Source organism: Columba livia, chromosome 3 (assembly GCF_036013475.1).
Source record: "Columba livia isolate bColLiv1 breed racing homer chromosome 3, bColLiv1.pat.W.v2, whole genome shotgun sequence".
NCBI classification, from domain to species: domain Eukaryota; kingdom Metazoa; phylum Chordata; class Aves; order Columbiformes; family Columbidae; genus Columba; species Columba livia.
The window spans coordinates 59,288,366-59,313,520 of record NC_088604.1 but is presented as its reverse complement, the minus strand read 5'-3'; the positions used below and the strand labels follow the sequence as shown (position 1 = coordinate 59,313,520).

At 39.6% G+C, this 25,155-nt stretch overlaps 1 protein-coding gene across 40 annotated transcripts in view; it reads right to left on the bottom strand.

Annotated features, from left to right (window-relative positions):
- Positions 1 to 8,815: 8,815 nt before the first annotated feature.
- The window catches only part of EYA4 (EYA transcriptional coactivator and phosphatase 4), a 155,693-nt gene continuing 139,353 nt past the window's right edge, over positions 8,816 to 25,155 (bottom strand). For 16 of the 40 annotated variants that reach the window (XM_065057029.1, XM_065057038.1, XM_065057040.1 and 13 more), the window contains 6 exons: positions 18,487 to 18,545; positions 18,219 to 18,379; positions 15,663 to 15,777; positions 13,758 to 13,879; positions 11,503 to 11,603; positions 8,941 to 9,760 (listed from right to left, as the gene is read on the bottom strand). In XM_065057029.1, the coding sequence (XP_064913101.1) occupies positions 9,680 to 9,760; positions 11,503 to 11,603; positions 13,758 to 13,879; positions 15,663 to 15,777; positions 18,219 to 18,379; positions 18,487 to 18,545 (639 nt within the window). In that variant the 3' untranslated portion in view covers positions 8,941 to 9,679. Of the gene's footprint in view, positions 9,761 to 11,362; positions 11,464 to 11,502; positions 11,604 to 13,757; positions 13,880 to 15,662; positions 15,778 to 18,218; positions 18,380 to 18,486; positions 18,546 to 25,155 lie in introns of all 40 variants that reach the window. The other 24 variants (XM_065057026.1, XM_065057023.1, XM_065057030.1 and 21 more) reach the window with 4 other exon arrangements.

Here is a 25,155-nt window from a genome sequence, read left to right as displayed (position 1 = left end):
CGACCGGGGAAGGGACTTGAACATAAGACCTATGAGGAGAGGCTGAGGGAGCTGGGCTTGTTTAGTCTAGAGAAGAGGAGGCTTAGAGGTGACCTCATCACTCTCTATAACTACCTGAAGGGAAGTTATAGCCAGGTGGGGATTGGTCTCTTCTCCCAGGCAGTTAGCAACAGGACAAGGGGGCATGGGCTTAAACTCTACCAGGGGAAATTTAGGCTGGATATTAGAAAGAAATTCTTTACAGAGAGAGTGGTCAGGCATTGGAATGGCCTGCCCAGGGAGGTAGTGGACTCGCCATCCTTGGAGGTTTTTAAACTGAGATTGGACATGGCACTTAGTGCCATGATCTAGTAAACGGACTAGAGTTGGACCAAGGGTTGGACTCAATGATCTCTGAGGTCTTTTCTAACCCAGTCGATTCTGTGATTCTGTGATTCTGTGATTCTGTGATTCTGTGATATGGCTGGGATGGCTCTTAAGCACTCGGGTGGCAGTTTTCAAATGGCCTGATAGGTTCTCTGCTGAACACCCAGATCCTGATGCCCTGGAAGTGGGGCAGGGCATGAGGAGGTCCTTGGGCACATGGGCATTTTGATGGGACATCAGGCCTGCCTGGTGTCTTGGGGCAGGTGAGATGCTGCCCTGCAAGCTGTCTGCGAAGGGGCCAGGAGTGGGGCTGGAGTGGGGGTTGGAGATGGGATGGGGCTTGCTGTCAGAAGGCATGTATAATGGCAAGGAGGTGAAAAGGTATGGTGATGCCTATCTCAGCCAGATATCAGGAGTTAGACCTACTGAGACCTAATCTAGCAGTTCTCCAGCAGCAGGTTCAAGACATAATGGTACCTCTTCATAGGCTCTGGGTAATTTCAGAACCAGCAGAAGACTCTGTGTCTCCCTCTCTGCTCTTCTGCTTGCAGTTAGGCCTGTGTGTCTCCTCCTGCTAAAACTCATCCTCTTCTAGGGGTCTTCTACCATTAATGAGAACCATGCAGAACTAGAGATTTGACACTATTGTTGGGGTTTTTTGAGATACACCTCCTCTCCCATCCCATTTTGTGTGGAGGTGCCCAGGTGCTGGCACTGAGGGGTGGCTACAGGGCGGGGAGAGGCTGGTGCTGCCCTGTGACAGACTCAGATGGTTCCAGCTGGCTCAACCAGAGACACCAGAGGGCACAGGTGAGCCCTGCAGCTAAGATGGCAATGCCTCGAGGAGAGTGTGTGCAAGAAAGAGCAGAAAACACTGCACAGGAGAGGAGAAGGAGGGAACAAAAAGAGAAGCAGCAGAAGGAATGCAAAAGCCAGATGTGAAGGAGGAAGAGGAGAAAAAAGGAGCTCCATGGCAGAGCAGATATCCACACCGCAGCCCATGGAGGACCCCACACTGCAGCAGGTGGACATTCTCGTAAGGAAATGTGGTCTGTGGAGAGGATCCCACACTGGAGCAGAGGAGGAGTATGAGGAAGAAGGAGCAGCAGAGTGGAACTGCTGTGTACTTACTGACTGGAGGTGCTACACTCCCCCACACCGCCTGTGCTGCTGCAGGGCTATAGAGGAGTTGGGAGTGAAGGAGTGAAGCTGGGCATGGGGAGAAGGAAAGGTGCTGTTTTAATGCTTGCCTTTTTGTTTCCCACTACCCGATGCAAAGATTAAATATTTATTTTAATCATCAATAAATTAATTTTCTCCAGGTGGAGTCTGTTTTCCCTGTGACAGTAATTGCTAAGCAATCTCCCTGTCTTCATCTCCACCCACAAGCTTTCTCATTATTGTTCTCCCTATTTACCTGCCCCACTGAGGGGAGGAGTGAGGGAGAGGGAGTGGGAGGTCAGTTTCCAGCCAAGGCTAACCCACTGCGTCCTCCCCCAAAACCCTGCAAAGAAGTCCTGTGCTAAGTTCCAGTAGTTTGCTCGGCTGTCCAGGAGCTCACAATACCAGACGTGATCTCCTTACACTAACCCAGCAAGCTGTACAATGCGCCACACCCAACTCCATGAAGGGACACATCCATTCTTGGTGCTTCCACAGACTTTCCACAAAAGATTTTTGTGGACAAACCTTTGCTGCTGGTTTTCTGCTTCTGTTGCCACCCTGGAAGGACAACTCTACTTGCCTTGTGTCCTGCTACTCTGTAAAAGCATAGGGCATCTCCTGCCCGCTCCTCCCAGAGCGAGGGTTGCTCCCTGTCATGCTGCCTGTAAACAGTGGCAGAGGGAAGCGTTTGCAGCCCTGCCCACCACAAGGCAGTGGCACGTCTGGCTGGGCTGCTGCTTGCCGCTAGTCCCATGTGTGGATCTTGTTTTCCTACAGCCTTGGTGTGCCGCATGAGCAGGAAAGCAGGGATGCAGGTACTCGCTCACCCCTGGGGCCCAGGTAGTGTAACACTGCTGGAGGACCCCCTTCCCCCCATTTTTTTTTCTTCTTTTTTTTTTTTTTTTTTTTTTTCCTGCAAAAGTAAGGAGCTGCTACACTTGAAAGGCTCTTTGGGATCCAAGCAGATTCACAGACAGCAAAGGGCTGCAGATGCAGTGAGGTAATGGAGAGGTGTAAAAACCGGAAAGAAACAAGGAAGCAAAGAGATCAGCCTGCAAAAACCCACGGACCGGAGCTGGTGGGACAGTTGGAGGGGGTAGCAGTATGGGGCAGGAGTTCAGAGCACAAAGAACACACATGAGGCTGTGCTGTAAAACAGGAGATGCCCACAAGCTGTCCAGGGAAAAAGCCCTTTCTGTTTGCTGGTCTTTTCCATGTCTTGTCTGCCCCCCTGTCATCCTGCAGCCAACTGACCAACTAACCACAGTTTCTCAGCTGCTCAATCCTTTCTGGGAATATTTCATTTTCCAGAACTCTTCACAATGGGCATAGTGGTTTTAGTGCTGGGTAAGAAGGGAGATTGTTTTAATTTCTTCTTCCCTTCTCTTATTTCTCTTTTTTTCTTTCCAATTTCAGAAACTTTCCTCTTCACTATTGGGACCAAACTGGGACCTTCTGAGTCAGAAAGCTAGAAACAAGATTCTAACCCAGACATGCTGAAAACAAAGAACAGGAGCTTGATATACCAGCTGAGAGCCATACTCAGCAGGCTACTTCAGTGGCTCAGACTTGTTTTTCTGGCTGATCTGGGGGGCTCCTGATTCACTCTTTTCTCCAAACAGGACTAGAAATGTTCCATTCATTGACACTGGTGTGTGCAGTCCCAAAACACATTTTGGTTTCAATGAGTCAACAATTTCTAATATTTTCCAAATAGCTTCAGTTGTGGCCTTTTTTTTTTTTTTTAATGTTGAGAAGTGTGTGCTTCTTGGTGAAGGGCATACTAAGTTTTACAGTAGCCTAGGAAACATGAATCACTTTCCATTTGCCGCTCCTCTGCAGCACTTCATTTTCCCAGACACTGAGAGCACAGCAGAAAAATCAAGTCTAATTAACCTCTATTTTCAGTCTGACTCCTGGATATGATATAGTTCATTTAAATCCTGTCCTTCATGCTTCTCTGCTCTCTTGCTTCATGTTTATTGAAGTGCATATGTGGGTTTCCAATAACCCATGTTTAGATGGATGGTTGATGACTAATTCATCTGGCAAATTGAGAAATGGTGCTTTGTGCAATGAAGGATTTTCTTTGCTTGTCCACTTAAAAATGAATATGTGAAACTTTCTGGCATTTTCTCCCTTTCTCCGTTTTCTTCTCAACCAGAAAAATAATAATTCTTTCTTCATTTTTATTAGTGGTTTCAAATCAGAGATTCGGTTATTGGAAAATTAACCCTTGAAATGGGTAGAGAAACTACCCAGACTATTTAGATGTTTTGACTTTCTTGGTATTCCTCCTGCTGCCTGGGCATTTGGCGACTGAAACAATTGCCCCAAACCTAGAAACATTAGCAAAATGTTTCTGAATCCATTATTTATTTGGAAAAAAGAAAATGGATCAAACAAGTCAACCCTAAATGTCTATCCCCTAAAGACAATAATACATCAGCAAACAATGGAAGAGAGTCATAAATAATTCCATTCCAAATTTCTGCTTGGTTTTCCTTGGGTATTCTCTGCAGGTAGATAGCGAGGATAGTGAGAAAGAGGTATTTTTGCACCCAAATGAGGAAGAGTTATTTCTCCACCCATAAATGCTCTCAGTATAACGTTTTTACTGTAGTTCAGTGCTGTGAATTGTCATTTGCAGGACGTATTGACAGCCATTTAGAACACAGAGTTTCTCAGCAGTGAGAAATGAAGCTAATTCTGTGCAATAACCCAGACAAAAGCTTTTAAATAAAAGCCACCAGTATCTCATTTTTATCCTGATGTGAAAAGGGAGAAGTTCTGAAATCTCTCACAGCTTTAATGGGGAGGAAACCCATTTTCTGACTACCTTTTATCTCATTCCCCTGAAATGGTACCGAAGGGTTCCTCTTTTCTAGAGTTACATGCAAGCCTGTCTGAGTGACATAATGTTAAAAATACTGTTAACTATGGGCCAGTCTGCTCAAGTAGATGGGCTTTATTTATGTCTACTCTATTTTTGATCTTCCTTTTCATTCCTAAAATTGGAGTAGAAGGTAGAAGTACATGCGGAACAGTTACATTTGTAACAGACATACTTTAATCTAGCCCCTGGGAAAAACCATCCACTATTTAGAAGCTGTCTCTCATGGCTGAAGCACTGTCATTACCAAGGCTCTGCAACTTGCTATGTTGTTACCAAGATCATAATGTCATATTTAAATGCACTGATTGTCCTATGGTCCCACTTTTGCGTTAAAGCCTGCACAGGCAGATTGTGGTGGGACTGCTTCCTTCAAACCGTGGTTAGCACCCCACTAAGACATGAAGCACTGCTCCCAAAGACATCTACAAAGTTCTGCGAGGCTCAGCTTCGACTGGAGTGGCTGCTTCCCTTCAGAAACCCAGTCTGTCTCCTGAAGGATCCATAGAATCAGAGAACGTCCTGAGTTGGAAGGGACCCACAAGGATCATTGAGTCCAACTCCTGTCCCTGCATACAACAACCCCACAGTTCACACCATGTGTCTGAGGATGTTGTCCAGTCTCTTCTTGAACGCTGTCAGGCGTGGGGCCGTGACACCTCCCTGGGGAGCCTGTTCCAGTGCTCCACCACCCTCTGAGTGAAGAACTTTTTCCTAATATCCAGCCTAAACCTCCCCTGGCACATCTTCCTGCCACTCCCTTGGGTTCTGTCATTGGTCACTAAAGAAAAGAGTTCAGTAACTGCCCCTCCTGATCCCCTTGTGAGGAAGCTGTAGCCATGATGAGGTCTCCCCTCAGTCTCCTCTTCTCCATGCCCATAAGGACATTAGCATAGCATTAGTGAGTGAATTGGTAATGAAATTTAAATGATTATAGTATGTGTCTAGACCACAAAATTGGATTGATCTGTATTTTGCCCCAAGGACATTGCAGCAAAGGTGTTAGCTGTTGCTCTGGCTGCATCTAGAGCAAGGCACCTTGAGTTCTTGGTAAGGAAACCTCCTTGGTGCAGGGCAGATGGAAGTTCCCTCTGGAGCCTAAACCCTGCCAGCAATCTGCAGGTGAGCCAACCTCTGCCAGATCACATGGCACAGGGTTTCTCCAGGCATGAACCACAACAGCAGCATGGACATACTTAAAAAGAGTCCATGGTCCCGCTCGTTTCCTGTAAGAGACATTGTGTATAGAGGGTTTCAACCACAAACCAAGCATCTTACAACAAGGTATAGTGCAGAAAATGACATTTCCAGGTGTATTTATTGAGAAATAGTAAAGATGTACATAATTTTACAAGCTTTTAATTTTAATTTACATTTTCTTAAATTATGTAGGCCCTAATAAAATATAATCTGCTAATACATGACAGAGACCCTTGGCTTCAATTATATCTCCAAAAGGCTGCTATTGCTGGGATTTTGGCTCATGTCACTTCAGCTCCTCTTCTAAATATCACATTCATTCAGAGAATATGCCTGGTGTCAATCCTGTAAAGCATAGATGACTTTTGAACCAAAACCCTGGATCTGGATACAACCTCACAGCTAAAATCTAGTCTTCTTATCATGGGCCAAGTCCACATTCTCCATAAACTCTGCAATTCTGATTGGCTGCAGGATTTCACCTGCCCCGAGATGAAGTGTGCTGTATACAGGATTTTGATTTGGCCTCATCTCCCTTGTCTGTGCTTATGTTGAAACATGTGTTGCATCTGCTTTAGATGCGAACACTGCTGCTCACACTGGATCCTAATAAAATCAGATCTGGGAGCTGGCTGCCACCTATATGTTTGCGCACAATCTCCATGGGCGTCTAAAAAGAAGCATCGTTTTTCGTTTTTCCTGTTCTCTTTTACTGATATACTGAACTGCATGGAGTTATATCTATTTAAGGTACTACCCTGTGATTGTCACCACACTGTATTTGTATACTGCAAGCTGACTATTCAAATGCCTACTGAATGTTCTGTACAGACTGAAAACTGCTAGAATATCAGCAAAAGGTATTATATTCTATACTTCATTTGCCCAAAATACTTGCAAACATGACATTATGCCCAATCTTGGTTGTTGAGGAGAGGCTGAAGGGAAGGTGGTTTCTGATTAATACGCTGTTGAATTAAAATGCACTCCATGTCAAAATGATCAGCCTTCACTTTAATCTACTTAGGCCCATCTGGAACAGTCTGGCGTGACTATGTCTCTGCCTTGGTTATTTTCTGTACTGTTCATGCAGCAAAATGTGTCAGAGTAATTTCTCTCTACAAGGCAGGCATGTACTATACACTTTTATTTAAAGATATATAACAATTTTTGCTTAGCAAGTTGACATTTGCACTCTGAAATTTCCTTTTAGAATTTTAGTATTGTGAAGGCTTTTGAGCTAAATCCTTGATGTTTATATGTACATTTTTGTGGATTATTTATTTTTGTAATTCACTTCTGCAATGATAGCACATGGAATCCAAGTTAAAATGTGAACTTTGTCATGCTCCGTAAAACTTCCCTCCATTTGCTTCCATCTCCTCTCTAATTGAGCCATACCTGCCAGAGAGCTAAGCACAACTCCAATGAAGCCACTGCAAACCCATTATAAGAACTGACGGTTGTTGCTGGGCTATTGTTTGTTCTTGCATCTGATTAGGAAAAGAACACTGAAAAGCTGAACAAATAAATTTGAGAAATAGTATTGCTTCATGCATTTAAATAACACTATGACTTGTCCAAAAAAAAAAAAAAAAAAGAAAGAAAAATAAGCTAGTTCACCATACCAATTTTTTGTTTTATAAAGGCTCTTACGTTGAGTTCTCATGCAATGTTATGATGCTGGAACTTGAGAAGGGCTTTATTTGAACTCTTTTCCTATTCCAGTAGAAACTCTTTTTTTTTCCACCTGAAAAACCACAAATAGCTGGTACTAGATCTTTTTATGAAAAATGTACTTCCAGGCCAAATTTGACTAGACAGGTACTGTAAATATGAAGTACGCATCATTTTTACTTTCTGAACACACAAATCTATCACCCAAATAGCTAGTGTATAATGTTTTCATGTGTGGAAGGTCTCGTGTGATGGCTTTAAACTGCCCAGTGATAACAAATTATCATTAGTTCATTGTGTGGTGACTTGTATATCCAATTCCTACACAGCAAAGAAATTCCATTTTTATGAATTTATAGAGGAGTTTTGCCTTGGACTTTAGTGGCTCAGGCTTTCACCTACCAACTAATTTTCATATAACCTACAAATTTTAAATCAACAAAGTTGATAGCCAGGCATATGGTGGCTTCATGGCACAGAGGGGGAACATCTTCACCTCACTGCTGACCACTGTGCTGGTGTAGGCATCCTGGAGTTCACATGTAACATCTTCTCTTGCACACACCTCTTCACGCAGTCAGAGCACTGGAACCTCAGGTGTCTCCATGTACAGTGTTAAAAATCAAAAAGCAGTTTCCATCTTCTGCCATGAGAGACAATCCACTTGCTGGAGTTTCAGAGTGCTCAAGCTGCACATGGTGTGCTGGGGACCCTGTGTGCAATGTGGACCTTGCTCATTTATCAAAGCTGAAAGGTAGCATGTTCAAAACTTACAAGGCAATTATCACTGTATGGACCGTAATTTTTAATAGAAATTATGAAGATTAAAGTAAGATATTTCTTAATATTTCTTCATGAAACCTCCCTCATTATCCTCTCCTCAGATGCCTGACATGCTATTGAAATTTCTGATTCAAAAACATGTAGAATTAATCCTGTGTAATATTGTCATGCAATCAAAAATGGGTGAGGAAAATCATATTGATCCAAAACAGAAGGCACATAAATGTGGAACAGAATGGAAAAGCTACCAAAACCCTGTTGTATTTACCAAAGTGGATTGTACTCCTGAAATGACCAACGTCATCATGTCAGAAATTTCAGCAGCTTGTGTTGATCCTGAATATGCTAAATGTGGCATCATTTGTGCATCTGACTGGTGAGAGATTCTTTAGTAGTTTTTTAGTAATTTTTCATTCCTAATTAACTTGTGTTTTATTCCCCATCTGGGTTTAAATCCACATTTTCACCTTCCAGTAATGCCACCTGCACACTTTGTCTGCTGGGTAGGAATTTGTTCGTTTATACACAACAGATGTATGGCTTTCAATGGACTAAGTAATTCATGAATATGGCTCTTAGTTCTATTGTTGTAGAATAAGGAAATTATGCTGAAGGTGTTAAATACTTTTTTTTTTTTTTTTTTTAGCTTTCAAGGTAACGGTCCCCAGTATCAACCTCCCAACATACTTTTAACTTTCCTCAATCAATCAGTGGAATTATTCGGAATCCAAATAAAAACACAAACTTTCCTTTATTATTTTTTCTTCCTGCAACAAATACTTAAATGCTTTGGTGCAGCCCTGATCTTTGATTTCTTTGAATTTCAAATTTGGTCATGTCAAAAATTATCACAAAGGTTTTTTTTTTGTTGTTTTTTTTTTTGCTTATCTACATAGTTTTTAACCAAAATTACATTATAACACACAAACACAGTCTTCTCTTTAAGGCACAACACATCATTATGCACATTCTGTTTGCCAAACTTATAAAAGAGACAATATTATATAACCCTCCCCCTCCCTAGCCCCTCACAAAAGAAAGAAAAATTGCATCCACTTCCAAAATCAGCTGCTAATAAAGTCACAGTAAATTATTTTCATCAATAATTTACACAAATTACAGGTCTAGACAGGATTGTCATTATACAGTCTGAGTGCATTCCAATTCAGATTTTCTGGGTTAGGTAGGCTAAAGTCTGGTTCAAACCTCAGTGCTGAGAATATATCCCATTTTGAGGAATGTTGTTGAACACCACCTTGTCGGCTGGGAAATGCATGTTGGTGCTTTGCCAGTTCGAGTCCTTTGTTCACTCCTGTCAGGGCTCACTTGGTGTGTACCAGCAACCTCCACAGTTTTAATTCATTTAAAAACGTTGCATATATAAGACCATAGAGCTTCCTTACGTAGCACTAATGTTTTAACTCCATTCAGCAATCTGAATTCTTCAATTTGGAATTTTTAATTCCAAATATTTCTTCCCTTCTTAAGACAATTCATATGTGTAAAGCCAGAGGCATTGAATCACACATAAAAATTCAGTGTACTTGAAATATATATATATATAAAAAAAAAAGGGTCGCCAACTTTAGAACACAGTTACAAATACTCTAGTTCCAGTGCTTGATGGAGAGCCAAGAGGTCCGAATGACTGGATATCCTCCAGAAAGGCATGTTGTGCTGTGTTTGTCAGAGGGGGGAAAAGGTCAGGAAAGATGAACACGGTGACACAGGGCGGTATATGACACATAAGGCTAGTCAGATCACCACCACATATTTTACACCACTGTGTTTCTGGATTGATTTTTGCTAGTAAAGTACTGACAAAAATCAGACCAAAATAGATCTGAGCTTAATAGTCCAACTGAAGGTAGAATACTTACATAGTCTTAACAGTTTATCTGGAAAAGCTGGTTATTTAGTAAGGGCTATTTGTCCGTCGTTAGCATGCAAACCCATACAAAAGAGCATTAATAGGAAATCCATTTCTGCTCCACTCGGCACATTTTGCAAAAGACCGAATGATCATTTAAAGGGCTCTAAGACTTTCATTAAAAGAGGCTTCATGCACAACTCTTTGAAACAGAGTTGAATTACATTTTTGTCCATCTAGGGGAAAAAAAAGGAATCTGTTTTGGGGAGAAAATAATGCAGTTCTTGCTTAAAAAGGATAATTTCTATTGCAGAAAGCATCAGTGTCAGATATATGCACTATTCTCTTTTCAGCAATTAATCAGAATAGAAAACCCCCGTACTTTCATGTTCTGTTCAGATCTATTTGTAACAGGCTATGTTGGTCCATCTCTCTGAATTCTGTATCTATTCATGCAATATAGTCAACATTAAGAAAAAAGCATGCCAAACTGGAAAGTACACAATCCAACCACCTTTGTTTAGCACAAACTATAAAAGACCCATCACTAGTACTGTACCTATATTAAGGAACCATTTGGAATAAGCATTTTGGTTATTTTCATTTCTATTCCAGCTACCACACCAAAAGGGCCCTTTATTTTGCTACTCCTAGCAAAAAGATATTTACAGCATTTGTCCTATGCAGACATTGTGAGGTAAAATTTTTCAGTTTCTGCACACTTCCAAGGTTATACTGGGAAGCGTGGTGCAAATTACTAATTTGATCTGTTTCTGAACATTGAAAAGTTATCTGGTGAAATTTAGACTTGAATTGTTCTAATGAAAAAATGGAATATTTCTAAAGAAACAGTTCTGTTTTAGAAACACAAACTTGGTGCACAATCTCAATGCTGTATTCTTTTTCCTTTTGCAGATACGGCTTTCTTGAAGCAAATCATGTTCATCATCTTTGCTCCAACAAACTACAGATCTTCATCTATGTTAGCAAAAAATTTGCATAGTCCTAAGATGTTTTTCCACATTCTTTGCAACACTTGTCTCGAAACCTCCCTGATTTCACCATTTAAAGAAAACTACCACCAAACTACCATGCCATAGCCATTTCTCTGTCTTCTGTTTATCTTGAATTTGCTTTAAGCTAGTCTGACATTTTTGCTGCTATAATTTTTCATTTATTTTTAAAATAATTTTGCATTTATTTTTCTTTCCAAACTGAAGAGAAGCAAATGCTAGTATCCAAATGGTTCATTTTACTCTAAGTTTTGATCTCATCATGCTCTTGTTGCCTTGCATCTCTGGACTGAAGTTATTTGTCATTCTGTCATTGTGCAACACTGACAGAAATGCAAACAGAAAGGCTGGAATTAGTAGCTAGGTATCACACCAACATTTCAGGAGACAGGTTACCTTTTTTGCTGCCTGTTCTTCTTCTACACCATCCCCAATTACAACATATACTACTTTTCTGCCAAACCTTTGCATTATTCGTTCAAAGCAACTTTCTTTTCCTGGAAGATAAATGAGATAAGATTTCAGAGCAAAGTTACCTGATTAGCTGCATGTTCCTCATCTCGGCCATCTCCAATCACAACATAAGTTATGTTAGTGCCAAATCTGGACACTATACGCTCAAAACAGCTCTCTTTGCCTGAAAAACAATGCACTACTTATTCAAGCTATCAAGTAAGTTATGGTGAAGCCTTACAAAGGATTATTGCAGTAGTAAGACATTGTTACTACTAGTGTTAAAAAGTTGCCAGCATGCAATTTAGAGCCAAAATAGTAAGAGCAATTAGTTTCCTTAGTGACACTAAGCAGTTCCAGGTAAAATTAAATCTCTTAAGAGCTACAGGCAAGCCATTAACATAAAAGAATTAGCAGCACTACAAAAATGAATAAGTTGCTGAATGACTAACTGAAATGAAATACTTCTCTGTTATTGTACTTTTTTTTTCAAGGAAAGCAGAAATTTTAATTCTAATGTATCTGCAACAATGAGTGATCTAGCCATGGAAAAAGTGTTCAAGGAACACTGGACAAGCAAAATAAAATTAGACAGCAGGTTTCTGGGAAAAATTCCATGAAGCATTTGGCTCTTTTGGAGAAATGTGGAAGGAAGGAGGCTAAGCCAGTATCAACAATACACAGGATAGAAAAGGACCAAGCAGTCATGTACCCATCTTCTCATTGTACTGCAGGTTCAGTACTACCAACAAATGCTTGTGCAATCGATCCCAAAACTGTCTTAATATGATGATTTCACTGTTGCCACAGGCAATCTCCATATCTAATTAACCCTCTCCATTAGGAAGCTTCTCTTTGACATGTGACCTACATGTGCCCTATTGCAAAGAAACCACCACACTTCCCATCAACACAGAGAAAGATTACTTCTTTCTTCTCTGCAACAGCTTTTTACCTTGTTTGTTATCATGTCTACCCCCACCCCAGGTTTTTAGCCTGTTCTCACAAGCTCATGATTTCTAGATCTCAGATTCTTACTGCTCTCCTCTTTTTTTTTTTTTTTTTTTCAGCTGGCCCACAAATAGGGCTTACAATTAGGAAAAGTGTCATGTGTATTAACTGTTGAGTGATGACCAGATTTCAGTGAGTGCAAGCAACAGCTGCAATTATAGTCCTGTGCTCAGCACAGTGCAGAGACCACTGAGACGAAAAGTAGAGAGAGATCTTGTACCCCAGAGTTTGCTGTGCTCCTGATAGGGGTGTAACAGCAGCCACACTGTTCCCAGAAGGAATTCCTGGTGCAGAATTACTTCGACAGAGTCTCCAGAGACTGTGCTTCACTTCACCACCCCCTTCTGTGCTGTCGGCACTATTTCTTAATGCTCCTTCCTTTGGTCCAAGTGCAATCTCAGTGACTGAATCCAACATGTACACACTGTATGACAGATGACATTCATTCCAGAGGCTGCTCAGTACCATGTTGTGTTTTGGATACTTCTTGCCTTGACTGAAATTTTTTAAGTATTTGAGGTATTTCTGTCTAGAGGACAGCTACAGCTAATTAAATGATGACCGAGGTAATAGTTTTTACTGACACTGTTAGAATATGCTTTTTTTTCCTTCACTTGTGAAAATAATTTAGGAAATGTATTATAATGCTTTTGGCAATGAAGTGTCACAGTCCATATTATATAAGGTGTCATAGATATAAAAATTAAGCATTCCTGAATTGATAGTTGGTAAATCATGAAATCTACCAAAATTATCAGTCATTGTAGGCTGTGTCACTTTGCACAGGAATGGCAACTTTTCTTGGTTTACAAGAAAGTTTTGGATGTGATTTCCAAAAACCATAAATTTCCAAACTGTAATACACAAGAGGTATACTGTTATCAGCACAACAGGGAAGTGCCCTTGTGGCATCCATCAACAGAGCTTCTGCTGGTAACAGTTGTCATTACCACCCATGATGTACTTATGCTTCCAGAAAAAGCTTATGAAGCGGTGGCCCAGATTACGCAGTGCTGGAAGTCAGAGCAGGGACTATTCTAACAGAAGTTCTGCCTAGATTTGAATTCACAAAACACTTTTCTTCATTTTTTTGTTTTCTGCACCATACTGAACAGTTTCTGAGGCTTTTAATCAGTACAGGACCTTTATTACTTCAGGCATCATTGAAAATAAGATGATTTTGGAATCTAGCTACATAAACACATGAAATGCCTAAATCTTATAACTAACACTGTGTCAGGGAAGTCGCTTTGAATCCATCCATTACTGGCAAAAAAATGTTGGTAACGCAGTTTAGTCAAAATGGATGAAAGAATAATTTTCTTACCTATTTTGGTTGCACTGTAAATATTTTCAATAGGAAAAGCTCCTCCTAGGCTGTATAGCAGAACTTTTGCAAGTGCTGGGATAAGCTGGGTTGTTGTTACCAGTACGTTTACACAGTTACTCCTAAAATGAAAGAAATAGTTTAAGCTTAAATAGTTTAAAACTGTTACCCAAATGCTGATGAGGTGAACCAGCTGTGAAGAGCATACTCAGGATTCCTCAACATTTACCTTCACTCGCACAGTAGTGCTACTCAGCACCATCACTTCCAGGAAAATGTACGTAAAACTTTTGGCAAAATCCTTTAAAAAATATGCAGGCTTGTTTGTAGGAAATATTCCTCACTGGTTTATAAAAAACAGGTCCTTGAATATGGGTCCACTAAAATCCAGACACTTAAGATCACCTACTATGTCTGAAAATAGGCGTTTGAATACTTTGAAAGCATCATTTTCATGCTGAGAACTAATTGGCAGTAGCTACCAGCCAAATAAAAGTGTTTAGGAAAAAGTGAAAAAATAATTTGTTACTCCTGTCTTGAGGGGAAATAAACAGCCAGTGCGCACTTTTGCACAATGACATCACTTTTCTCATGTTTCAGGAGTAAGAATATTTCTGACAAGAGGGAAAGATAAGAATAATCATGTTAATAAGCTAGCATCAAATAGTGAGGATGAGAACTTGAATGGAGAAGCTGTGCTAGCAGGTACACAACAAGAAAACTCAGAACCAGGCTACTTGAGGCTGGAACATGTGCGCGACCGTGTGAACACGGAGCCAAGAGCAAATAATTGTGATTTTTTCTCCTGGTTCTTCCACAAACTTCAAGCAAGAGTGTAGGCTACTATTTCTGCCTTAATGTATCTCAGTTTCCTGTCAGTAACATACAGGTAATGTTTAGCTGCCTCACTGGGTAGCTTCTGAAGATTTATAGCTGTACAGTTCTTTGAAGACAAGAAAAAAGACTGTTATTTAACAGTCTTGAGTAACCAACAACAGTTTTCCAGACTCATCCACCAGTGCTCAACTGGCCTTCATTACCAAATGTCTTTTTGATGACCAGCAATTGGGAAAGAAATGCAGAGTTAAACAAATGGCTTACATAAATTTTTAACTTTTTTTCTCTTGAGGTGTTAAGACACTGTTAAATAAACACCAGTTGAGATAAACATATTGCAAAAGTTGTTACAACTAAATAAGTTTTTCACATCTTTCCAAGTTTGTTCTTTCCACTTGACACTCAGTCTTTTCCAATACAAGTTCAAAGGCAAGATGGCTTAACATTGTTCTTTTTTTGATTTAAAACCAGAATTTTTGAGGATTTCTGATGAGATACATATTGCATGGCTGACTAAGCAGCAGCAGTGTTTGCAGTTTCAGTATTTCAAAGGAACAATACATTTAATTTTTTATTACTGGGAGCCCAGACTTTTAACCCAGTTAAAATAGATTTTTGCTCTTCTGAAAATTTAGATATATGCTTAAGCATAATGATTTGCCTGGAAGAACAGGAGGAAAATGTTTTTGTGTTCTGAGATTTATACAGTATTTAATTAGCACTGTGAATAGGCACGAACATTGAAGCACATAACTGAGAGAGATGAAGTTCAGAGGATGCTGCCCAGAAGGTAAAAAATTAAAGGTTGGCTCAGAACTCTACAATACCCTTTCAGTGTACACAGGAACATTTATCACAATTTAGAAGACACTTTGAACTGTCTTTAGTAAATGCTGGAATCACTGAAAATGAAATAATTTTCCATTGAATTTTTCTTATGTCCTATTCAAAAGTCCTATTAGACCTGTTCTGTTCTTTAAAGGCACTGATTTATTGTAACTTAAAATGTCAAAAAACAGCAATTACAAGTTCAAAACTAGAAACTTTACAGTCAACTCAAATACATACCTTGTGCTGATAATTGATAATGATTTAAGTGCATTTGTTAGCCAGGAGTCTGTCAGAGCTTCAATCTCTGCTCTTAATTGCAACCATGCATCTCTTTTAGCAGGACCTAGGAGGCCTTTTATGTAAAAAAAGCAAGAAAAGAAAAAAAGAAACAAAACAAATTAAATTCTGTATTAGCTACAATGTATAGATTTAATTGTCGTTGTTTCTATTTCAAATTCCACTAGAGCTTGAAAAAAAATCAAAGAGAAAATCTACTGTCTTCAAGGCTCAGTAAATTGCTCTCTTTTTTTATTTGCACTCCATTATATCAAGCGATTTCAGCAAGTATTGCAGATACTAATAATTAGCCATAAGATTTTTTTCATCTATTCAGCGTACTTTACTACATTTCAAGTATGCATTTCAGAAATACACATTTTTTAAACCAACTTCTCACTACATCTCAATCTTTAATTACCAGAGGCAGTGAAAAGAAGATTCATGCCATTGGCATCACAGGCAGAGACACTCACTAAAGAAGAGAATTTAGAATAAACTTGCATTTGCAGTACTTGCATATGTTTAAAACTTCCTGCTTATGCGTCTGTATATAGGTGAACTTCAGGTTACGCATAGGGAAATACATTTGTTTGCTGATGGCTTGCGTTTCATGTCCTGTTGTAGTTTGTAATGACAGCTTCTTTTATAGCATTTACAGCCCTGAAATGGCTGTACATCTTATGTTCTCATTTCTCAGTTAGTCCTTAAAAGCATTTTAAAATCTCCTTTTGGGTAGGAATGGTCTGATTTCAAAAATACCCAGTCTATTGAATGTTGAGACAGGAGTTCTTTGGAACAACACTATTTTAAATTTAGATTGGGTCCTGGAAGAGCAGGGAAGCAGGCTTCATGACTTTTAGTATCTCACTTCTCTTTCACACTCTATGTTCCCAAGAAGTGGTTATGACTGTCTTTAAAAATCTGAAATGAAGCAGCCTAAAAATACCTAGATTGATCTAGCCTTCTGTTGCCTTCTAACAGCTATTTTGAAATAAACATAATCACAGGTGATAAAAAGATTATTAAAAAAGCTAGGAAGTAGAGGACAAATGAAGGAACTTGTCCACTAAGGTTGTAATATATTTCAGAAGAAGGACTTGTGGGAGAGAATAAAAACCTTAAGGTTTTTATGCAGCACACATCTACACTCTGCCTTTGCAATGAACGTTCCTCTTCATGTGTTTCCCTATGCTGTGCTCTTAAGCTCTTACTAGTGTTAACGGTTTTATGAAATGCAACAGCTTTAGAATCTTACATGTATTATGAGATATAAGAAAACCCAGGAAACTTTTGAATAATACCATTTGAGGTATTATTAATGTATAAGAACTCCATTCATTACAACAATGAAGGGGAAGGCAGAGCAAGTGAAAGCCAGCCATCTACTATCATCCTTTGGTCCTATTGCTTTTTCCTGCAGCAGCTAAAGGCTCTTAACTACTAAGAGTGAAAATATATATTCCAGTTATACATAATTTAGAAAATTATTAGGGTGATGACTAATTCACGGTCCATATTATTTGTACCGTTTCCCCTTTCTGAGAGACTGCAGGAAGTACGAGAAGAACACCAAACTGTCTAGTTTTGCTGAAGGTGAGCTTTACTTTGATTGAGTTTTAGGCTCCTTTGAAATCAGTTTCAGATGAACTGAAAAAGTCCATGCTATAGAACAGGAATTTTCACTTGGACACCTTCCTGGTTGAGTCAGCCTCATTATCAACCATGGCTTCAAGCAATGCCTGAAGACTTTTAAGTATTCCCTGTTCTCACAGTCTCTGCTCGAGGGAGCTAGTTGACATATCCCCCTCCTCGGATGAGGGCTGTCTGCCTCCTCAAGTCACGCAAGACTCCCAGAACAGATCCTTTCAGTTCTGCTCCTTGATTTCCTACAAGCCCACTGGTACAGACATGAGAGAGTCCATAAATGAAAACAGTAACAGGAAAGCTCTCAGCCCAAATGAGATTTAGATTTCTTGCTAACACAGCTCACTGTGTAAGCTATGGAGTCAACAAAAGGGGCTGGTGGTATGGCAGTGCTAGAGTTTTCTTGCATCCACTGGTGCAGATACCCAGCAGATACCCAGCAGAGAGCTTAGCAGACAGTGTGTTGTTACCAACCAGATAATGAAAATAAAGGATAAAAAAGGCCAAACATAACCAATTTGTGCTGTGGAAACCATATAACCTCTTTGCTAGAATAACATCATGTTTGAGGTACAATCAGTGGCTGAATCAATCAGTAAGACAGGTATAGCTGAGATGGGTCTCCAAGGAGAAAAATGCTCTGTAGAAGCCAAAAGGAAGCCTGCTTTGTTTTCCCATCTCTGGTTCTCCTGCACAATGGCACAACATTGGCTCTGCCATTATAGTCAGTAGCTTCCAATAGCCCAAGGTCAAGTCACATCACTTTCCATTCACTTTGCAGCTTCCAAGGCACATCCCCTAGGCGGGAGTTCATCGCCATGCAGATTAACCTGATCAGCATTCTGTATTGGTTTTGACAATTAAACTCACCTCCTATGTTGTTCTTGTAAGTATTATACAACTCTTTTACTCTTCTGTAACGGAAAGCCAGCTTCCTCATCCAGTCAACCCCTCCTCTTACACCTGTTGGCAGACAAAGGTTTGCACTACTTGCAGCTGCATGGAAGCCATCAGTTGCAAAACTGTAGGTACTGCAAACACCCAAAATACAGTAAAAATAAATACAATGTATTCCTGTAAATGCTCAATTTATTTAATCTTTGAAGAAAAAAATAAAGGAAAAAATGCTGTATCTTACCTTAGGTCTTGTCCATTATCATCAGAAGAAACATCATCTATATGAACTTGATCGCATTCCTGTTGAAAAAGCCAAACTATAAATTATCTTACAGGGGAGTATACTCACTACATTCTTAGTGCAGATGCTGAAGAAATGATTAATGCAGGTCACTAACTGCACCAGAAGATGGCAGCATATGCACGTGTACCAGCTTCATATCGCTATCAATTTCTAGATAATTATACAACCTGCAACTCCTTCTAGACTGTATAAATTTTATATTAAAATAGGCCTTTAGAAAAGTGATATATAATTTCAGTGTGATTTATAATTAAAATTATTTTAATTGAAAAACCGCAACAACTACAAGTCTCTCTAGCATACCAATATTCCAAGATCACCTAATCATTGTTTCCCTACTTCCTAAAAGCTAGTGAGGATGAAGCTCAACAGGTATGTAACTTCAGTTAAGTCTCTAGGAGTTTGGATTTACCCAAATGCCTTCAACTGGAAAATCACAGATAATCAAGCAGTCCAGGAGAACTGAATTATTTCCTGGTTTTGGAAGGGATGGAAGTAACTGCAGGGAACTGAGGTATACTGGAAAACTGAACTCCTCTTCAGGCTGGTTTTATAGTTGGATAGGTATCAAATATGTTTTTCTTCACAGTGGTTACAGCAGAAAGATAGGAAAATGCAGGGGAAGAAAAACAATAAGCCATAATGCCATAGTAAAGATGAAAAGGCACTATGTTACTGTTTTCTGCAGTTGTGAGACTTAACATCTTAACCCCAAAACACACCTGAAATTCAGTGTCCAGAGATTTTACTTTTCTATTTCAAGGAATTGCTGTAAGTAATTTTTTACAATTTAAAATAGCTGTTTTTAACAAAATCCTAATATAAGTCACAAAAAGGTTCAAGGACATATTTTAAAATTACTCCCCAGTTGTTATTTTCAGATGATTTAATCTCATCACTGTGACAAAATGAGGCTGAGCTTTTGAAACACACAGTTCTGTGCTTCAAGTAAAGAGTTGTCTGAGTCATCTACTTTAAATAAAGTTGCTGACAAGCAGCACTTAATTCAGATTCTCTCTGACATGGAGAAGTATGCAGTTCTAAGTTTCCAATCACAGTTTCATACCAGTGCTAAGTTGTCCAGATAAAGGATGAATCTGAGCAGGGGAGTGATTTCCAAATGTGTACGCCACAAGTTCCTAGAGTGTGAATTTGGGGAATTACCATTTCTTCTTTCTGTTTTGTTTGCTTTGCACTGAATAAAAACTTAATAGACTTTTACCCACATGAAGTTGTTAAAAAAATAAATTAGCCACTTTTGTATAAAATAAATATGTGTCTTTTTATTTTCAAATACATAATTTCATTGCATCATACCAGAATCACAGAATCACAGAACCACAGAATCGACTGGGTTGGAAAAGACCTCAGAGATCATCGAGTCCAACCCTTGGTCCAACTCTTGTCCGTTTACTAGATCATGGCACTAAGTGCCATGTCCAATCTCAGTTTAAAAACCTCTAGGGATGACGAGTCCACTACCTCCCTGGGCAGGCCATTCCAATGTCTGACCACTCTCTCTGTAAAGAATTTCTTTCTAATATCCAGCCTAAATTTCCCTGGTAGAGTTTAAGCCCATGCCCCCTTGTCCTATTGCTAACTGCCTGGGAGAAGAGACCAATCCCCACCTGGTTATAACTTCCCTTCAGGTAGTTATAGAGAGTGATGAGGTCACCTCTAAGCCTCCTCTTCTCTAGACTAAACAACCCCAGCTCCCTCAGCCTCTCCTCATAGGTCTTATGTTCAAGTCCCTTCACCGGTCGTGTTGCTCTTCTCTGGACCCGCTCCAGCACTTCAATGTCTTTCATAATTTGAAATTTTGTGTCAAGAATAAAAGAATGAATAGCCAAACTCTGCTCACTTGGTTTAATCCATTAAGACAGTCATGAAAAAGCTGTGTTTAAGGAATAGAAATGAAGCATTCTTCTTCCCACTGGAAAAATACATTTTTTTTTTGTTCTGTCTGAGGAGACTATCTAGAGCTGTAGAATATTTTAAAGAAGCTGCTTTTGGATGAAAAGAGAAAGAAAAGAGGAAGTAGAAGCTGAAATAAAGGATTAATTTATTTATCCTTATTTATTATTTATACTCCAGTAAAAAAAAAAAAAAAAAAAAAGAAAGAAAGAAAGAAAGAAAAACTATACTCCACCCAGCATTGGACAGGAACTCAAAAATCAGACAAAAAGCTCCACTGGGACAAATTCTAACTCTACATTTTGTAATATCTGAGCAATATCTGGCTTCCTAATCACCTTCACAGATTTCCCTGGAACTGGTCAAAGTGCAAAAGTTTAAAAATCAGTCCTGTGGTGTAGTAATTAAATGGAGGGCACACAGAAGCCCTGATGGAAAAGCAGTGTCTGCTGCTGTTTGGGTTTTGTTAAGCCTTTCATTGTTACATTGTTACAGCCTTGAAAATGCCAGATAACGGTACTGCTGACAATTTCCATTACTAAGTTAAATACGAGTGGGTGGCAAAGGCTCAGCTGTTTAGTTCTATTTTTCTTTTTTTTAATCTCACAGTTTGTTCATTGACTCCAAAAAAAGGAGATGAGGGGAACATGCAGTTTTCTGATTACTTGCCCCTTGGCCCTGCAAGAAGGTTGTTATGCTTCCAGCAAGAGGATCAAACCCAACAGCATCTCCCACTTCCCCCTTTATCTTGGCCTCTCGCATCTATGGCTCACTTCATCACTATATTGAGAATACGCATTTGCTGACCAAAACCAAACTCCTGTGCCCACCACTCCATGCATGATTTTACTTTGTTTTCTTGTTTACTTATCTACGTCGACTAAAATATTTACATTTTATGAATTCACTCATATGGTGTGAAAAAACTTCCTGGAAAAAAAAGAAAAAGCAGACGGTTTGAGCTGATAGTTCTCTACTTCTCCCAAAAGAGGCAGGAAACTGGTGGCACAACACTGGATCTGAGTTTGCTTGTAAAAGAGACCAAACAGTTGCAGGAACGAAGGAAAGCAAGCAAGCTGTCACTTAAAATGTTAAGGTAAAATGCTTCTCACATCAGCTACAGTACTAGCTATACTCAAGTCACAGTGTCGCACTGTCTGTGCAAGGTCAAAACTAAGAAAGATAATATCTATTTCCTGTGACTAGAGAGTAACATTACTTAGTAACATTCCTTAGAAAGGAATCTAAGTACAGTAACTTTCATCTAGTATTGCTTGAAGCAATACTAATTTAGATTATATCTGAGTGCACTCAATTCTTTGCAGCAATTTTTAGAGCCTAAAAATTTGAGAGTACAGAATCAACAAATCATGAAAAAAAATTATCCTCCTGGAATGGCCAGTAATTTCGTTATCCAGTAAAAACACTGACTCACCACACTGAACACAAAAATGTTATTACTGAGGGGATATTCAGCACTATGCTTTCTCAGGCTACATAGAACACCCTTTTTTATGTATATGCTTCAGTCTCTGTTACGACTAGTTTGACCTGCCTCCAACATTGTGCAACTTACCTAAATCCTATTTTTTATTTCTCATTTCCATTTCTAATGAGAAAAAGAAATGACAAAATCTTATTTAAAATATTATAGGATTATAATAAAAATGGTAATGTAACTCAGTTTGTTTGAAATAAATACTCTTTTTTCTTCACCATCCTGAGAGCGGAGGGTGATAATGGAGTTGAAAGATTCGTATCCAAATTTCTGCTTGCAATTTGTAGAAAGTGTGGGAGTTTCTTTGCGTGCATAGAGTACCCTATCAACATTTCCAAAAACTGTCTTAAAATTAGTACTGAGATAGGGAGAAAAACTTAATTTTATTCCTTACCTGGCTGAGAACAGAATGCATTAGTCTGGATATTATTACAGAACTGAGTCCCATCTCTGAGCATTGTTCAGGCATATGAACTTTCTAGAGCACCAGACTCCTATTTTCATGGCAAAACACCAACTGCCCTCCCAAGTGATACTCCTCAAGCTAACTAAAATTTATACACTGAGAATGAAATAGCTGGAGAACAGCCTAGCCTGGAATAAAAGTGCAGCTTGGCTGATTAGAACACAGGTTACTGGGTCAGCGGGGAATGTCTCAGCAGATCGGAATTTCTGCATCAGCAGTCATTGTAGTGAGACAGATTTGCATAAAGGAAGGAAAACTATTTTTGTATGTGATAACGTTCAATAACTTCATTATTATTACTACACTGCTGGTGTGCAGCATTTGCAACCAAGAAAGACAGGGAAAAAAGAGAGCTTAGAGGGTATAGTGACTGGAGATAGGTTCATTATGACATTACAGTTGTCATGTCAGGAGCCACAAGGTTTATTGTGGGATGTAAATGAAAGCAAGACAGAAAGTATGGGACCTGACTAGCTCAGCATTAAAAAAGTGAGATCATGAAAGGATAAGTAATCTGCCTAGTGAATAAAGGCCTATCTCACTTCCCCCAGTAGGAACTGAAGGTCTTGTGTCTTGATGGCCATGACTATCAGCAGCTCAGCACTCTCCTTCCCTCTCCTGGGGGAGGAAGAGAGAAGAATGGAAATGGAAAGAGGGTGAGAGATAAGAGAGAGATCCCAAGTCAGAATTGGGGAATTCTCAGAATTCATTACATAGTCATCATGCAGAATATTCGGTAATAGCCATGTGCTCTGCAAATATATTTAAACAGATTTATTCATCTGCATATTAAAGGATGCCTCTATGTACTTCAGCACTGGATGCCATGCAATTATATCTTATTTGCTAACAAGACAGAAAATTGTTGGTCTTCTTGCATCTGCCAGAATGTGTGCATAGACCTCATTTCTGAACAAGAAGTTTGGAATTTTGGTAATCTTGTAAGAGAGTTGGTTTTAAAACAAAGATTAATTCTGGGATAGGAAATACTTAACTGAGTATAGAAATTGATTTTAATCAAATCAAATTGATTATGAGATTCTCCAAGAGAGTTCCCAAGTAGTATTTCTTGATTTATCTAAAACTGAAAACTGTCTGGATACTGTTCAAGCTCTGGAATGAGCTGGAGCATGAATTTTTGGACAGGATATTAAAATCACCCTATGAAGAATACTCAAAATGTGATGATCTGCCCACAACAGCTGAACCTGAGATCTGCAATGAAAACAAATAATGAGAGAAGGGCGCAAAGCTTCAATGGCCATAAGAAAGAATAAAGAGGTATGGAAAGAGGGCAAAGCTCCATTTTGCTGAACTCTTCCACTTGAACTCAGCACAAGACTGAAGAACTCTGGCCATATGCTACCAAAATGGCTTAAAGTTCATTGGGTGTCACATGAAAACTGAACACGCAGGGGCAAAGGTCTGCTAAAAAGAAATTCAAGCAATGCTTTGAAAAATTTACTTGGTATCTCTCACCAGTATGGGCCACCAGAAGAAGAATATTCACTGACTACACTTGCATTGTCAAGTGATGACTCACTAGAACTGCAATAAAACACTGACTGGTGAAGGCTTGTCCAGGGCTTTATTTTCTTATGTTTCTGCTGCTGGAAGGAGGAAGTGCAACCCAGGTACTGGGTGAAGTAGATCTCAGTTTCTTGACTTAAAAAGAACTAAGAATAAATGAAACAAATAACCGCAGCCTGGTATCTTCTGCATTTTTTACTGCCTACAGTCAATGCAGGAACAAAAGAACTGCACACTAAAAAAATCAAAATCCAAGTGAATGGAAAAATCTCACTTATCCTCATTTTTTCTGTTTACTTCCTCTGGCATTTTCAACAAAACCTCAAAGTCTTCTAACTGCCATTAGTGGCAAAGTATCTGTCCACAGAGGGAACTCTGGCATCTTCTTTGAGTAAGAAAACAACTGATGTAGATAACCGGAAGGTCTGAAAAGCCCATAGTTTAAATTGAGAACAGTTTTTGACCCCCTGTCTCTTGACACACATGGTTATAAGACTGTCACTTTCCATGTCAACAGATCTGGACTCCAAGAGTGAAACAAAAAGTCTGTGAAGGCCAGCTGATGAGCCTGCTTCCCAGACCACCATCCCTGGGGCAATCGTCCATCTCTGTGTTTCTGATAGGTGAGTGGTCCAGAGCTGTAGCTCCCTAGAAAGAGGTCTCTCCCTTTTCTGACCATATGCCAAATTGCATACCCTGGGTACAAGATGACAAAACATGTGGTCACCTGGCTACCTTGGGAAGAGATATCACTGATGAGTACATCTATCATAGTCCCAGCCCTCTGATGCTGCAGTCTTCAAGGTAAATGAAGAATATTTTATCATCTTTGAGCAAGAAAGAGAAGAGAATGTGAAGAGAAGAGAATGTGAAGAGAAGAACACAATCTCTTGTAGTCAGATGATGGCACCCACTGAAAGCGAATGCAGCGAACTTCAAGAGAAAGAATGGAAGGCACATATGTCCCCCTCCTGGAAATGACTGAAGACAGCTCTAAATCCACAGAAACTGAAAAGATGGCCATAGGACCAAGAGAGGAGAGGGTAGTTTGCAGATTCCCCCTCTCATCCAGTTTCATGGAAGGACTCTGCTGCCATGGGAAGTCACTGCCACCTGGCTAAACTCTCTCTAAATGGAGTACAACAAACCCAAAGTCTAGATAAGCAGAAAATGTCACACACAACAAATACTAATGCAC